We start from the raw sequence: 17,027 nt of genomic DNA, 5'->3' as shown, positions 1-17,027 counted from the left end.
TCACAATATCTACTTTTGTGTTCTGCACATGAAAGAAAGTCATACAGATTGGAAATGACATGAGAGCGAGTAAACGATGAATTTTCATTTTTGTCGAGTTATCCCTTTAATGAACTTGAATTGCTTAAGGGACCACTTGTGATGTTTGTGGTCGGGTGCTCTTGTTTCCAATGGTCTATTCTTCCAACAACATGGAAGTAGAAGGACGTTTGAAATTCAAATATTTGTTTCACAATTAAAATCAAATGTAAAGGGGGAAGTAAATGTGGCTTATCTGAGTGCCAAAGTTGAGAGTCATATACCAGATAATCACTCTGCTGAGATATCTCCATGCCCTTATGCTGAGCACATCATTTATTCACACTTCTTGGCTCATAAACAAAGGCCATACAGCTCAGTAAAACATGTAGATTAACAAACCACAGCGGCGACTCCATTTTGTCACCGGCTCACTAATTCAGTAACCAACAATCGTGTGTTGTTGACGGGGTTGAGGCTCACCGTTACCCAGCAGCCTGAACACACATCTCCTGGAGCGTGACACAAACACACTTTCGCACACCAGCGAGGACGGCAGATCGCGCCTGTGTGTGTGTGAGACCACTTTAAGCACAGATCATGAGATGCTAAAGTCTTTGTGATGTTAAAACCACATGGATATAAATATTATCTCAACACTTATTCCAGGGATGAATTTGCACGGCGTAGGCTGAGGTGGCTAAAAGCAACTACTAACAAAAGAAAAGCCATTCCTTTCCAGCTCTGTTAGTGCACATCATCTTTTATTTATTTGTTTGGCTCGGTGGTGTTATTGATCTCGTTGCGTTTATCTGTTCAATGCAGCAGGCAGAATAAAGATATTTAATAGGCTGTGCTCAATGTAAACTGTTGGGGGTGGGAGGGGGTGTCAGGAATGCAGAAGGGGCCATTTTGAGTCGCATGCTTGTTATCATAGCCGGTCTGAACAAGGTTTTCTGAGGCTTTATGGGTTGGTGAGGTAGTCTGGGCTCTGTCGTCTTTTTCTGCTCTCACTCATCTTCTTATTTACAAGATAATGTAAGTGAATATATCCATCAGCGCTGTGACTGACCTGTGCCGCCACCTTCAGACAAGGAGGGGAGGGGCAGAGAGAGAACAAAAGATGAATCTGAACGATGACATATTTCTTAACGTCTTGCGTCGTGTTAAAGGATTTACCTTTGAGAATTGCTGCTTATAGTGTTTTAACACGGTTGGTGGATTAATGTAGAGAAAAAAGATTCCTTGCATTTTGGCAAGCCAGTAGATAACTGTGCTGTGAGCCATGAAGAAAATACAAAAGTATAAAGGTGGGGTTTCAAAATCAATGTTTGCAGAAAATGTTACGGCATGAAGCTGTTTGAAACAGGATATTTAACATGAAAAAATGTAGTACAGGATTTTATCCCTCAGGAATTGGCGGAAAGTGGGTGATTATACCAGAATTGAGACAGACCTTAAATGTAAAACAATATCAGAGTTATATAGGGTAGTTTACCCAAAAGAATGTTGACAACCAAAGAACGGCGGAACCTATTGACTTCCATTGCTTTTGTGTTCATACATTAGATGTGAATGTGTACCGCCATCGTTCAGTTTCCAACATTCTTCAAAATATCTCCTTTTGTGTTCTCCAGAAGAAAGTCGTACTAGTATGAAATGACAAGATTACACGATGACACAATTTTCATTTTTGGGTGAACTGTCCCTTTAACACTATCCAATAGCATTTGCAGCCTTGGTGACATCAACAGAAGTCTCATTTTAGAGGTGCGGCTAGTTATTTCATTTTGACTTCTAGAATAAGACAGTGATGAATTGTAAATGGTGAGAACAGGAAAGTATATTAAGAGTAAATAGGGCCAACTATTTTGTTGTCTTAACTTGAAACCACAGCAACCCACATCTCAACTCGAGCAGGCGGGCTAACACGAATACCAACTCAGGCGCCAACATTAAATGGATATGTAGTGTGAAATAGCAGTGTAATGTAATGAATGTTTTGAATGGAGCAATGGCTGGCACCTCAGAGTCTGACAGAGGGTGATCCAAGCAGCCAAGCACAGCCCTCTTTGTGTTCCTAACACATTTGAACTATCAAAGTATGCTTGTCTTCAAACTGTAGGCTCATTCTTCCGTGTAAATAAGATTCTTATCTAGCAAACACTCCCTCCCTTTCAAACAGTTGTAGTTTTTTTCCATAAATCACAATTTTGATGTCGCTACACCGCGGCACAGAAGTATTTTTCCATTTCAAGAGAGGCTCAGATTGTCTCTCTGTGGCAAAGCGGGTGGAAACAAGAGGGTGATCTTTTCATCCCCCGCACTCTACAAATGTTTGGCAGATTGACCGCAGAGGAAGGAAGTATGTTTGCGTGAGTGCATGTGTGTGTGTGTGTCGCTCAGCTAAAACTGCTTTCTCTTGTTGGGGTTGTGCAGTGTGAATGTTTTTGTTAAGGAGATGAAGGTTCATGACCTGACCATACCACCAGTCACATTCAATTTAAGCACATAGCCCCTCCACTCAGCTTCTGTTAAGAGCAGCAGACTGGATAAGTTATGTAATTAAGCACTGTTTGGATTTCATAGTTTGTGGATGCATTTTGCATGGTCAACCACATGGTTTTTTTGTGTCTCGACTCTTTATTCCACAAACACCCCTTACATCGGATAATTGGGTCGGAACATTACTGGCCTTTATTCTCGGATTCCCCTTGATGTTTGTTCTGGAAAGAGCAGACTGTCCTGCTTCCAACAGCATTTTAATCCTATTTCTCACATTCCACGTTTATTTTACAAAGGAAAACTGGATTTTATGCAGGTTTGATTTTGGGATTATGAATATTATAGAGATCATGTTTTTGCATTTGGTCTGTGCAGATGATTCTGATAACGCTCTCTCTGTATTTTCGTTCACAGATTGTGTGTACATAGAGAGCCGACGACCGAACACGCCCTACTTCATCTGTAGCATTCAGGATTTTAAGCTGGTGAGTCGAGTCGGCTTTTCCTTCCTCCCTGCTGTCCAGATCACAGCCCCCTCTCTACATGCCCTCATCTCACGCTATTGTGTTTTATTTGTTATTTCTTTCTGTACGTCGAAAGCAAGATCAAACGGGAGGTTTGATGTGGATAATTGCCTGCATTCATTTCCCTATAGGTTTGTACGCCAGCACTTGTTCAGAAGTAATACTGGTGTTGAGTGCTTTAGATTTTACCGTAGTCCTTCTAGCTCATGCTTGTTTAACCATGTTTGTGATTGAGGTTTTTTGGAAGTGAAATGTGCTGACAGTTGGCGATTTTAATTTTAATGCCTGGAGTTGTTCACTCTTTTTGCTCAATAGGAAAACCAGCCTCCAACACAGAGATTTACAAGTTTAATTAGGCCGTGTGAAACACAGCACCAGATATTTTCTACAAAGCCCCGTCTAGCTCGCACATGTTTACGTCATAGCGCCAGCTTGGTTTTACATGCCGATAATTGATCAATTAAAAAAGGCGAGAGCGAGGCAGAAACTAGTCGAGGATCACAGTACGCTCTGCCACTTTTTGTATAGATTATTAATCAGCTGCTTAAAAAGCTAGTCTCTAAAAGACGTGTTGATGGTACAGCAAAACCCTCTTGGATTTAATCTTATTTATTTGGCCAATGAAATTCCTAAATCATTTCCCCCCTCTTTCCCTGAAGAGGTGCCAAAAGCGTCCACACCAGATTTCACGATCTCAGCGTTGAGATAACGTTGCTTCACAAGCAAATAAGCACATTACGAACGTTCTGATGGCTACTTCCCCACAGCAGGAGGCAATTAGCCCAGAGGTCCCTCAGCTTGCCTGTCCGCCTCCCCCGTGGAGTGTGTGGAGGTGCCCCAGGAGGCTTTGTTAATAGCACTGAACGGCTAAGGTGGTGATGGTGGGGGGTTGGATGCAGGGCAGGCTATGACAGCCACGGGGAGCTGAATGGGGGAGGATGGGGTGCAGAGCTGAGTGAAAAAGATGGGGGAGATAGAGTGCGTGCCAGACCCCTGGCATCCGAGCAGCCTGTAATCGGATTGCTGGGAAGAGTGCTGAGGGCAGCAGAAGTCTGCTCTTGCCAAGAATAACATATAGTATGTTTTGTGATTATCTTTAGCTTGATTAAGTGGAGATCATGAGGTCTTTGTCTGATGGCAGTAAATGTCAAGAGGGAAGACGAGGACGCCAGTGGCCCTCCTTACTCTTTTCTTTTTCTTTCTCTTCAACTACTTTATCCATCACATTAATCAATGATCATCCGTGTTGTTGCTTGTAAAATAGATTGGATCACGGTTTGACCTGTAAGTGCTAGGAATGTGCATGCGTGATCGATTAGAGGAGTCATTTATGCATTATTTATTTTTTGAAGGATAAGTTGTTAAAAGTGGCTTTTTTTTGTGAAAATGTATCAACGATAGAATGTTTCATATTGTTTGATATTGATAATTATTGATTACATTTTAATAGCCTTTATTAAGACCAGTTGAAAATGGTGGATTGAAATTAACCACTGTATTATTCACATTTTCCCAATTTTAACTGTATTACTGCAAAGTGTTTTGGTAATAAATTGTCTTATTATAACTGAGACAGCTTAAGGTTTATTACGAATAATAAACCTTCGTGATGATGAATAACTGCAATATCTGTAAAAGAGATAGATACGTCGTTAAATAGTGGATGTGAATGTGTGTTGCGCTGCATGGATGCATCGTTCTATCGTTACTTATAAAGGTCTATCGTTGATGCATATAATTATCGTTTTATTGATGTGGACTGTTTTTAGATCAGTCGTTTGGTTGACTGTTGTGTTTAGTATTTTGCACATCGGTTCTTGTTTTTTAATAGTGCTGTCAATCGATTAAAAATCTTTATTAAACACAATTTTTGGGAAATTAATCGTGATTTTTTCCAAACAAATGTGCTTAAAGGCATAATCTTGTGCGTTATTTGATTAAAGCACGAAAGAACTTCATTCTGGAGAGCTGTCTGACAGAGATATTTTTGCACTGCACAGCTAGAAGCTGCCTGACTGTACTGGACGCATCAAAGTAAAATCTTGCTTAAATGGTTTAAAAGCCTTTGCAGGAGTAAGAGAGTGATCATATAATATAACGCTAGCCAAAGCACGACAGAAAAACGGATGCCGAGTTAATTGCATTAAATATTTTAATGCGTTAATCTGGATAAAAAACATTGCATGCTTTAACTAATTATTTTTAGACAGCACCAATTTTTTACTTTTTATTTTCAACTTAATTATTTTTAAGTGCTTTTGGTTGTGTGTGTTAGTGTTAAGAAAAAAACTGTTGATATTAAACCATTATTACACAGATGTAGCCTGTTGAGTCAAATTTTTGTCATTTTGTTTAGTAGAATTAATGTTTAATACAATTTCACACGTGTTGTACTTCTATTTTGACCTATTTGTTTTTAAATAATTCGTTTTTTGTTGTTGTGTGTTCTTGATATTTTTATTTCCCCAAAATAATCTTGGATGAAATTCATTTTATAGCCCATGTGATGTCAGTCGAAAATAAGTTAGACCCTCACCGCTTTTGTCACCCCTCTGTTCTTAACTGGGACACGAGCATCTGTCCACTAAAATGGTAGAAAAGCCTTTAGGTCGATTGCCCTGACCCCACCTCACCCCCCTCATTGACATCCCCGCTCCTGCATTCTCTCTCTTTCTCAGCCTTAATTCATCCCAGGATTTAATTCATCCACTTGTATAGAGCATTTGAGATCTCTGAAAACAGGAGAGGCCATAATACTAAATGAGGGTATCGGCAGGTTCCAGCATTAGCAGATTTACAGAGTGCTTCTACATAATAAAGTCAATTCATTACATGCGTGATGATCATGGCTCTCTGGAGGATGGGTTTCTCCTGCGGTATTAAATACTTGTAGCACACTCGGCTTCAGCTGTGTTTTTGCTAGCTTGCGTCGGAGAGCTTCTGTTGTGTCACGTGAGCCTAGCTCTCAGCAGCCGATCCCGGTGACCCTCTTCTGCCACGATCCGTGGAAATTGCCTCGCTTCTGACAAAACAACCTCATTAATACGGTTCTCCTCTAGTCTTAAGGGTTGAACAACGTCACCCCATGTACTTTATCTAATGACCTGGGAATCCAGTTAGCACCGGAGACCAAACCTGCATACTACAATCAATCCCTCCGCCTACTCTGAATCTTTTTGTGCCCTGTGTGTGTGGAGCAGATCTGTACACCGTCACAGAAATGTTTCCAACCTTCACTCAGTCAAAATCACACCATTAATCGACGCGCTTTTCACTCAACCTTTTCATTTTGTTCCACTGCGCTCACATTCATATCTTGCTCGCCTCTCGATGCTTAAAAGGGTTTAAAGATGTACAAGGACAGATGCCTCCACCCTTGTTTCTGAGCACACACACTGTGATTAAGACGCAGATGACTGAGCTCCTCTCCGCTCGTGTAAACAGTTTGGTAAAGAAAGAATAATGGAGAGACTCAAGGGGCCGGGGAAATGCATCAGGATTGTTTAGGGTGGCACTAGCTTGTAACCTCAATCAAGCAGCTTGTATAAAATATGTAACGGTCGCCAAGCTCTCAATGCAAGTACATTTTGGTTTTGTTAAATAAAATAAAACTGTTCTTCATCATTTTGCCTCTGCAATACATGCATTACACTGCAGTTGCATTTAAAGACTCCTGCATCTGCTCTTGATGCTCATTGGGGTAGATACAATAATATATTTTTAATAATCAAATGTATAGTTTTGGCTGTCAAAATACGGATATTGCAGGTTTGTACCATATACGAAGTCATTACTGTGATCAGAATGACTAGTTGCATTCATTTCATGTTCGATAATGGACCGCTGTTAACCCAGCACCATTTTGTTCCTCGAGTCTAGCGTTGCATACTGATTTCAAGGACGCTGACAACCTCAGCGTGTTTATTTTTCAGCCTCATTCCATCAGTGCAGCACGTAACACGTTCAGCGTTTTAACGTGATGAGAACAACACGTTCACTTAAGTATCTGTTGCTAATAGGGAAACGGGTATTGTGTTATATAGTGATTCAGCGTGCGTGAATCAAAACAGCGTGCGCGAATCAAAAGAGTCGTGTTGACACTCGATTGGATGAAAATAGAGCCTTGAGACATTGGGAAGAAAGAGAGAGGCAGGGAGAGAGAAAGAGAGGGAGAAGGATCTCTGAGGGGTTGCTCAGACACAAAGACAATTCACCACCAAATCGATCATAAACAGCACAGGTTTTTCTCCTCGAGTCAATCTCGGTCTCAATGTCCTGCCTCTTTGTCTCCGCCTGCCTCTCTCACTTGTTCCTCCTGTTAATTTGGGCTGGCTGCATATGCCTGATGACTGACAGTCTTGTTGTCGGTGTGTTGCCGTGGCACCCTTCCCCCATCCCCGTGGCTAAACTAATTTGCTGATATTGGCCAGCTCAGCTGCAGCACAGCGCTGGCTCTAATGGAGTGATTGCTGCTCGCCTCTGGGGGCTCGGCCGCGGGCAGAAATGCCCTGCTCTTCTTGCTGTATTGGTGCTTATGGACATTTAATTAGGTGTGATGTACAATACAATTATGAGAAGGAACTTGTGATTTCCAATGAAGCACAACGACGGGGCGGAGTGAAGTATTGTTAATGCATGAAATCACAAACAGGCTTTTTAAAAAAAGGTCTTAAGGTTGGAGTTCCTGTTGGGTTGTGGCAGTGTTGACATGGAGTGATGCGGCTAATGCGCATGGATGCCGCACATCTGCAGGTGTCTTGAGCATCAAACGTCCACAGGTTTTTATCCTTTTAGATGGCACGGACCCCAAAGTGTGTTATCCTCGGGTGATGGACCCCCTTCCTTCGTTAATTTAAAAGCCATGTGTCTTCTGCGAAAGCAGAATTTTCATGTTCGGCTAAGTTACATTTATATACATTTTTCTCACCATTGTGATGAACTGTTAAATCCATTCATTACTTATGCATGTGTAATTTTAATATAACTTTTATTAAAGGTCCAGTCATGAATATCTAGCGGCAAGGTTGCGAATTGCAACAAACAGCTCACTCCACCCCTCCCCCTCCCTTTCGAAACATTACGATGGCTGACAGAACATGGTTAATTACATGCAAGGGGACTCGCAGTGTATGTAGATAGAAATTGCTCATACTAAGGTAATAAAACATAACACTTAATTGTGTACAACACCTCTGAAGACATAGCTATGTATATTATAATGCATTTCTATAAAAATATCACTCCAAAATTTACATACTAGACCTTTAATATTAGTCATTTTTTAAATTAATGTACTTAAATTAATATATTACGCGGATACAATTAATTGTTTTTATTTGAATCAATTACTTAAATTATGTATTTTATTTTATTTATTTTTATTACATTTTATTAATTCATTAGTTTTAATCTTAATTGTATTTTCCAATTTATTTATATATTTTTCCTAAATGTTATTTAAATATTTTTGCTTTGGCCTGTTGATGCAGGTTTTTACCCCTGCTGTTCGCTCGCCGAGCTATACATAGGTCCCTAAGGATTCACTTGAAACAATAGCCCAGTGGATGGCAAGGACACTGCAATTTGAACTGTCCCCGCATTGACCCTTGCTTTAGTGGTCCTGCTTTAAAATGTCAATTAGCACAGGCTATTGATTATTGGCAGTGCGGATATTGTTGATTAGGGTGTGTCGTTTAAGTGTTTGATAAGCCCGGTGCCAGCACTCCTGAAGCTAAATAAAAGGCATTAGATCCTGCGTTCGTGGGATGCAAATTCTCTCCCTGCGTAATTCACTCCTGATAGGTTCCGCGCTTATCTCAGAGCCCTCAAAAGCTAATGATTCAAAGCCTTAATTAAAGCGCCTTCATGAAGATGCAAATATATGTACATGCACGCGTCAACCATCTTAAAAGTGGGTTTACGAAAAGATGCACGTACGCCCTGCACAATGGCGCCCGTGGGTATTTCTCCAACCCGTAAGCCAGCAGCACCGATGGCCACAAATAAGAGCATTACCGCTAATGTAGATATACAGTTGTGCGCAAATGCATCCGTCACCCCTCCATCCATGTAAACGGGAGAAGAAATTAAAGGGCCTGTATAACATTAAAGTGTAATAATGGCTAGCGTCTATATTAAATGCCCGTCGCAGCTCTGATTAAATCCCCATTTGGCCAAGGGTGGGTGGGATATGTAGGTAGCCTCATCAGTCCAAGAGCCTCAACTTTGCAGACGTATTTCTCCCTTAACAGGATCTCCTTCTCTCTCCCCCTCTCTCCTGAGCTCCAGCATTTTGAAATGCAATTATGGATCAGTGAGCAGCACCATCAGCCGCAGCTCTTGTTAATATTTATTGAGCGAAGCTGCCATCTTTACATCAGGGAGCCTGCAGTCATTAAGAGGGGCTTCGTGGACATAGGTGGTTTTGCGTTCTCTATCTCTCTCGCTCTCTCTATTTCTCTCATGCTAGTGTTACACTTGATGTGTTCGCCGCCCACCCCCCATCACTCCTCTGCCCGCTCAGCTGATGAAAACGAGCGGGTGAATTTGCATGCATTAATATGTAAAAGTGCATTGCTCACAAGTGGCCCCCAGGTTTTTGTTGTGCAGTTAGTATGTGTGGCTCCTCGATCCTTCTACAACCGTGCCTCCGGCGGAGGGCTTCGCCATCATCTAGAGAACCAGCAGTATTCTGTGTTGCTTTTTGTCAAGCAAGCAGGATGACATCACACACACTTCTAAATTCAGCAGCATGGCTAAACATGCTAAAACATGCACTTTTCCCCAATGGCCTTTTGAAGTAATTCGAGAGACCAATGGTATTCCGTTTTTTGTGTGAGCACTACATGCCCCCTCCCTCCATTTTTATTTTTCTGACTTGACTTTTCATTGTTTTGATGTTACTCTTCCTCTCAAATTATTAATCGCTCCAGTTTATTTCTGCGAAACATGACCGTAAATCCCCAACGCATTGAGACACTAAGTAAATCTTATGTGAAATGCTGCAACTTAATGGCCGTTTTGATTAATGTTCTTGAATGAAGTGCAGGGCCGGTTTTCTCTCCCTCCCTCCAGTACACTTGAAATGCCACTAAAGGAAGCATTAATGCTGCTGGTGGTAATGACATTAGGTACTTAGCACTGTGCAAAATACACAGCCCTGCCTGTCGCTACTTCTAAATGGGCATCTCTCCAAAACCAATTGAAGCTCTGTTTGGGTCGTTTTGTCTTTTGGTGCAGTTCTAAAAAACACTTTCTTGTTCATCTCCATAATAGTGCGTTTATGCAGATGGTAATTGTAGACACACCAGAAAATGTATAAAGCATGTATACTTTGTAACAACGGTAACCCATTAACAGAAGACGCAGAGAAAGAATACGAATTGTAGTATCATCCAATCAAAAAAAGATCACAAACCTTTGTATTTTTTCTTTTTCACAATCTCCTTTTATTTCTATCTTTCCTTATTTATTTTTCTCTCACACACATACACACTCATCCTCTCTTTCCCTTATCCATTTAACAGCTCTGTGCTTTCAGTAAACGCTACTATGGTAACCAGCTGTGTGGCAGAGGGGAAAAGGTATAAAGGAGAACAAGAGGTAAACTCAAAATGGAGGCGTGTGGGGTCAACAATGGGGTACGGGTGGTGATTACATTGCCAGATGGAGCTTGCGAGAATGCTAGGCTGGAGATAACATTTTCATAAGATACCTGAAAGCACAATCAATAGCAGCTCCTTGACGGCGAGACTAAATTATTAAACCGAGCCTTTCTAGACACATTTCATTATCACGGCTTTCCCTTCCCGGACCACCGCGCTGGTGGTGGGGTTGGTATTTGTCAAGTATTTTTATGCATTAGAAATCATTTGGGTCTCGGAGGAGCGTCTATGTTAATTTCACTTTCCTTGTTTCGAATCGGTGGAATTCGCCTCAGAGACACAATGGCGGTTTTTGGCACATCACAGGCAAATTCCCTCTTCTGATGTCTTCACTAGCTTCTGAAGCCGGGAACGCTGAGTCCTGGCATTCAACCCGACTGTTTCATCTGGGAAAAAGGAAAGGCAAGCTGCTCTATCTTTTGTACGCTTTGATGTCAAAGAGAAAAAAAATTCAGATACCAACACAAAGGGAATGTTTACACTTTGACAATCACAGTGTAATAAAACAACAAGCGCATTGATGTAATCCTCAGCATTTTAATTATTATTGAAAACGTGACTTGATGTCTTGGAATTGATTTTTTTTTCACCCACAAAGATTATAGGGCGAATGAAATTGAAAGGGTTTTTCTTAACACGGATAAATTGTGTTTCCGAACCCCCACCCAAACACCGGTGTCGTTTTTATTCCCCAGCTGGATTTCCTGTTCTTGTTAACTAAAACACTGTAATTGATATTTGCCCCAAAGTAATACAGAAATTTGGTTATTGCTGTGTATAGCCAAGTGCCTTACACAGTCTTTGCGCGGCCAATATTTATTGCAACAATCCGGTTCTCCAAATACATGTGCTTGGCCTGACTGGCTTGTAATTGGATCCTCCCTTTCTCTCTCCTGTCTCTCCCTCTCTCTTTTTTCTCCCTCTCTCCGGCTCGCAGCACCTTACACCATTTCTTTCTCATCTGTCTCTTTCTCTCTTCCTTTCTTCGGCGCTATTCTAGAGTGTCTCAGGGCTGCTTCTCAGTTCACCTGGTGTAATTTCCAGCTTGTCCAAAGTGTGACATGCCAATAAAAAAAGCTGTGGAAGTGCAGATTTACAGCGCTATCGGGTTCACATGCTTCTATCGGGTGGCTCTCTCCATTAAAGAACACATGTTGCAAATTAGCTCTCATAAAAGATAAAACACTAGAGGGAGTGGGATGGGCCTCTGGCCTGGGGAGGATAGGAAATATAAGGCGCTAGAAAATTCCATAGCCCTACATCCTCACGCCTCTCAGGTTGTTCCTTCCTCTTGGGCTTTCTTCTTTTTTCCCCCTGTGCATTCGTCATCGTATATCCAACACATTTGTGGTTTGTAAGGGATGTGCTCACATGAATTACTTGGCTTCCACTTAGTCTGAAAGGTAATATTGGTGTCTTATTTTGGAGCGCGTTTACGTGCAACACATTTTTTTGTTTGCAAGTTCTCCTGTTGTGTGAGCGCCTTGCAGCGATGATGTCAGGGCAAGCATCCAATAGTAATTTGAGGTACACATTTTAATTGACTTTTATGAACCCTTTTAAAAGGCTGGTGGGCTTTTTTTATGCAAATTATTTGTAGAAACAAATTTGTAGAATGATTTCACAATCAGTTCTAGCACAAGGCTGCAAAGTTGCCAGGATTTTTTTGTCAAGGATAGATGTTTTATTCGTTTTCATTTCTTTCATGTTCATAAACAAATTATGATACTGCGAGCTGACTATGTGACAAGAATAATGCGGAGGGCATTGAGGTGCTCGGGCTCTTTCCAATTCTAACCTTGGGCTATTGAACTTAACATCCCATTTATAGATTGCAGTTATGCCTCAGCCATTTGTAGCAGAATAGCTCTTTGTAGCTTGAAGAAAAAGTAATGCGATAGAAAGATAGAACACCAGATAATTTTCTGCACGCTTACGTGTTGGCAACGTTTGTTTTCGAAAGCCTCTGCCGCTGCCTGGTGGTGTTGATAAATGTCTGCCTGTGGGCATGTTGGAAGATGAGGTGATGGTCTCCATTTGTAATGCAGTGGACACACATGTCCGGGGCAGATCTGTGTTGCTGAGGAGATGCATGCCGCTCTTCCCTGCTGCTGAAGATGAAATGGCCCGATTTAATGTGTAGACCTGCCTAGAAGGTGATATGGAGTTTGTGTCTGGGTGTGTGCTGCGCTAGCTGAGACAGATTAAACCCAGAGTACGTCTGTGTGCGTTTTTGTCTGCTGTGACACATATGCTCCCCGACATCTCCAGTGCCACTCAAAAACAAGCGGGCGCATAGATGCGTGATACTGAAGCAGAATATGGTTGGCTTCGGACTGATGGTTTAGGAGTGAGTCGGCTGAGGTTGGCTGCATGTTAGGAAATGCCAAGCACATTATAAGACCTGGATTAGTATTTGATATAGAGAAAAAAACCGGGGGAGAAGTCAGGGTAGTGGTGTGTGTTAGGCTGAATAAGATGGGCATTATTACTAAGCAGCTGCCTTTTATCAACAAACATGAACCCCTTATCAGGTGACATTACCTTGGTGGTTTCCAAATAAAACGTAATAAATTGGGATGTGATGGATTTCGCTCACAGATTGATGTGGGACAGATAGAGTCCAGCCTCTTTTGGCATGGTTTGCACATTCAGGCAGATAAGATGATTCTGTTCTCACTAAATCACTATTGAGAAACAAGAATTTAGCTAATGTTTTAGTTCAGCTTGTTTTCTTACTAGGGCTGTGAAAATACAATAATGCCTTGTCCATTACAGATTAGATTACAAATAATTTAATGAAAAACAAAGAGTAAATGAAGACAGAATAATCCCTTTAAGCAGTAAATATGAATTGGTGTTATTTAGTTAAGAAATAACAAGAAATATACAAGAAATATAAAATGAGCTTATGAAATAAGGGAAAATTGTGTAGTTATAAATGGGAAAGTGTTTTATGATAATGTTTGATGGAGTTGGTGTGTATGTCCGGAGCTGATATTTGTTCATCGCATGACACAGGCAGTTGTAAACTGCTGTTATTTTAACTCAAAATATGGCCTTTTCCTTTACTGTGCCAAGGTCAGTTCAGAGTGATAGTGGCAGAGAAACCTTTGTAATGTCTCTGTACCGCACATCATCCAAGCAGGTTCACAGCTCAGAGGAGGCTTCTATCTATGCTTCAGTGTCCCACACACACACCCACCCATACACACAAAGGCAGATCTCATGGTGCTGTATAAAGGCCAATTGATTATATCCACCGCTGGGGCAGCAGGACAGGCTGATGGTGGAGTGTTTGAAGAACGGAGGCACTAGCCAACATCTCAGAAGTCGGGAAACCCTCGCTGAGATGTTCTGAGCAGCGATCCAATTTTGTATTTAAAAGGTGAGCTCTCTTTTAGCGGCATGGGAAGTTGAAAGGGCTGGTGCTGGCGGCTCAGCTTGCCTCTGCGTGGAAAGGCAGGCCGCTACAGCTGCCTGCCCGCTGTAATTAAGTGTGAACTGTTTGCTGCCACAAATGGCATTTAAATGCCAAGTGGTAGCCAGAGCAGGCATAATATCAAGGGTTTATGGCTTCAACCTGGCCTTTTTTCTTGTACTATCTTTCTTTTCTTAGCACTACGGTTGAATGGATGGTAAGGGTTTACATAAAGGTTTACGGAAGAGTAAAAAAACTGAGAGGAGTGAGTCGAAGAGCATCGACACATCGTACCGATCTGTGCCAGAGCTGTCAAACTGCTGTCACCGGCAGCCATTAGAGAACAGCGGCTCTTTACCGTATGTGGGAGGCTGACATTTAAAAAAATGAAAATGTAGACAAGGCATGAGAATGATGTCATACTGTTGGATATACTCCTGGCCAGTGTTGTCTTCTGTTTGCAGTGTGATTGATTTATAAGTTGTGGCATGGAAAGCATGCATGTCATTGTATTTAATGGCGCATTTTATGTTTCAAGTAGTTGAAGGCGATCTGAAGCAAAACATGTGGCGTTATGATGTCCTACAGGGACTTTTCTTTTTTCTGGTTTGAAAGAACAACTAAATTTTTAAGAAAATTATTTATATTTTAACTCAATACATATTAAATGGTATTTGTGACCAATTTAACAATTAGGCACTATGAGGCAAGACATTTGTAAATAGTCTATTTTCATTTAATTATAAGTTTAAATATTGTGTCAGATCATGGTGCCTATTTTTCTGGCCAAATATTTGTCCACAGCATTTACTGCGGGCTGTATATTTGAGTACTTAACAAATAAACCGTAAATGTGTCCTATGGTGTGACATGGTAAAACAATTATATGAATACTATACTACAAATATTAATAATATAAAGTAATAATATTATCGGTTCGTTTTATAAATTGTAGCACTGTAGGAGACATTTATGGTTTATTTGTCAACTACCCATTTTCTCAAAAAATCATGTTTTCTATATTCATGTTTTGAAAATACACAATAAGTGTACTAAAGCGTGTCAACCACCATTATGAGATTGTGAGAACTTTGTGTGTGTTGAAATTGCACATAGATGCAGGTGTAATTAGAGAGCATCCGAGCACTATGGTGGAATTGTGGGTAATGGCTGTGGCGGTACATTAGGGTGGAGTGTGAGCAGTTAGATCAAACCCATTGTGAAGAGTCTGCGAGCTGAAGCAAATGACAGTGATCAAAACATTTCTTAGTGCCACTTTTCCTGAGCCAGAAGAAGTGTTTGTGTATGTGAAGTGTAAAATTGTTTGCAAAAGTAAGATAAGAAAATAAGAAAAGCAAGGGGACATGTGCACGCCGACTGACAATGACCGATGGACCCCAGTGTGCAAAAGAGCAGGAGCTGTGGGCTTTTACACCCTCCATGTATAGCATTTGCATGTGGGTCTTGACAGCGTGTTATCACTCACACAAACACACACACTTTGTGTGTCATGCATGCGTGTTTGTTTGCATCTCGGAGAGCCGGATGGTCAATACATCAGGGCTGCAATCAGGGGAGGCTGTGCAATCAATACGAGAGAGAGAGAGAGAGAGAGAGAGACGAAAAAATACAGCAAGAAAGAAAAACAAATGCAGGGAGGGGCAGTTCAAATGGTTGTAATTCTCAGCAGGCTTGCAAACAAACAGTTCTTTTCTGTCATCATACACAGACACCTCTGATAGTGGATTATCACCTCTCCACCGCTCCCTGCCATTCAATCACTGGCTGTGCAAGGCTGTCAGTCAGCCAGCTGGATGTTGATTGGTCGTCACGTTGCAAGTGGGTGACCAAAGTGTAAAAAAGAAAAGGGATCATCTACAGACCGCTGCACTAATGATGCCGAGCATCATCTCCGAGCCAGGGGCGATCAATAACCACACCCCCTTTCTCGTGCACACGCGCATAGGCAGAGGACCACATTGAGCTGTCACCCCCACTTTGCTTCGTCCTTCATCCCAGCGGACATTAATGCATGCAGACGCTTCGTTTCTTGTTTTCATTTTAATCTAGTGTGATGTGGCGAGCCTGGTGCGCTTTCTGTGCCAGCTTGAATCGATGTTAAGCTTAGCGGAGGAGGCCAGTACCGCATTCGGACAATTTAGATATCAGTTTACTCCAAATGTACTATGGTACTTGATAAACATGTCAAATAGCTGATGTCTTCGCAGCCCTCCCTCGAACACATGCTCTCGTTTTTCTGTAGAACTAAGCACGAGAAATTTTCAATGTGACTGTACGACTCCCTCTAACCTGTGTGTGTGCGCGTGTAACAACCCATTAAATCTCATTAGATTGACCTGAGCTCTTATCTGGCAGGACTGTGTAGGCACTGGATAACAAAGAACAGAGTTGGTTGCTGTTGTATGTGTGTACGGATTGAAAAACTGCTGAAAGATGGCATGCTGGGATAGAAACCAGAGCCAGAGAGTTCGCCGTGACCCTTGAACTCCAGCTGCCAGTCTCCTCCTCTTCTCCTCTGTCCTCTCCTCCACAGAGAGATGCTTATCTCCTCTTCTCCTTGACACAGAGCTGAGGCCAGTAACTCCCCGTCTGAGCCGTCTCTCATACACGCGTCAAAAAAGGAGGTCTGCTTCGTTTCCTCTCCGTCGATGTTAATTCGGTGCGCGTGAATAGTTGTATGTGCTGTGCGGGTGTAATTAAAGAGAACAGAGAGGGATTGGAGGAGGCAGATGATCTCTCCTCATGCCTGTAGTGCACGGCTCCTCTGGCAGATTGACAGTCTGGAACACAGACAAGCAGCTCCCCGTGGCGCTCCTCTTTATTTCTCCCCCTCCGCCACGTAGGGGGCTGTTTCAGCTGCGTACACACGCTCAT

At 41.8% G+C, this 17,027-nt stretch overlaps 1 protein-coding gene across 2 annotated transcripts in view; it reads left to right on the top strand.

Moving 5' to 3' along the window:
- The window catches only part of rerea (arginine-glutamic acid dipeptide (RE) repeats a), an 84,058-nt gene that overhangs the window by 25,885 nt on the left and 41,146 nt on the right, over positions 1-17,027 (top strand). For both annotated transcript variants that reach the window (XM_079478524.1, XM_079478523.1), the window contains exon 3: positions 2,938-3,008. In XM_079478524.1, coding sequence (XP_079334650.1) covers positions 2,938-3,008 — 71 coding nt within the window. The remainder of the gene's footprint in view (positions 1-2,937; positions 3,009-17,027) is intronic.

This window comes from Barbatula barbatula, assembly GCF_947034865.1.
Source record: "Barbatula barbatula genome assembly, chromosome: 17".
Classification (NCBI taxonomy): domain Eukaryota; kingdom Metazoa; phylum Chordata; class Actinopteri; order Cypriniformes; family Nemacheilidae; genus Barbatula; species Barbatula barbatula.
Note: the sequence above shows the minus strand (reverse complement) of the source record. Positions and strands in the feature narration are given on the sequence as shown.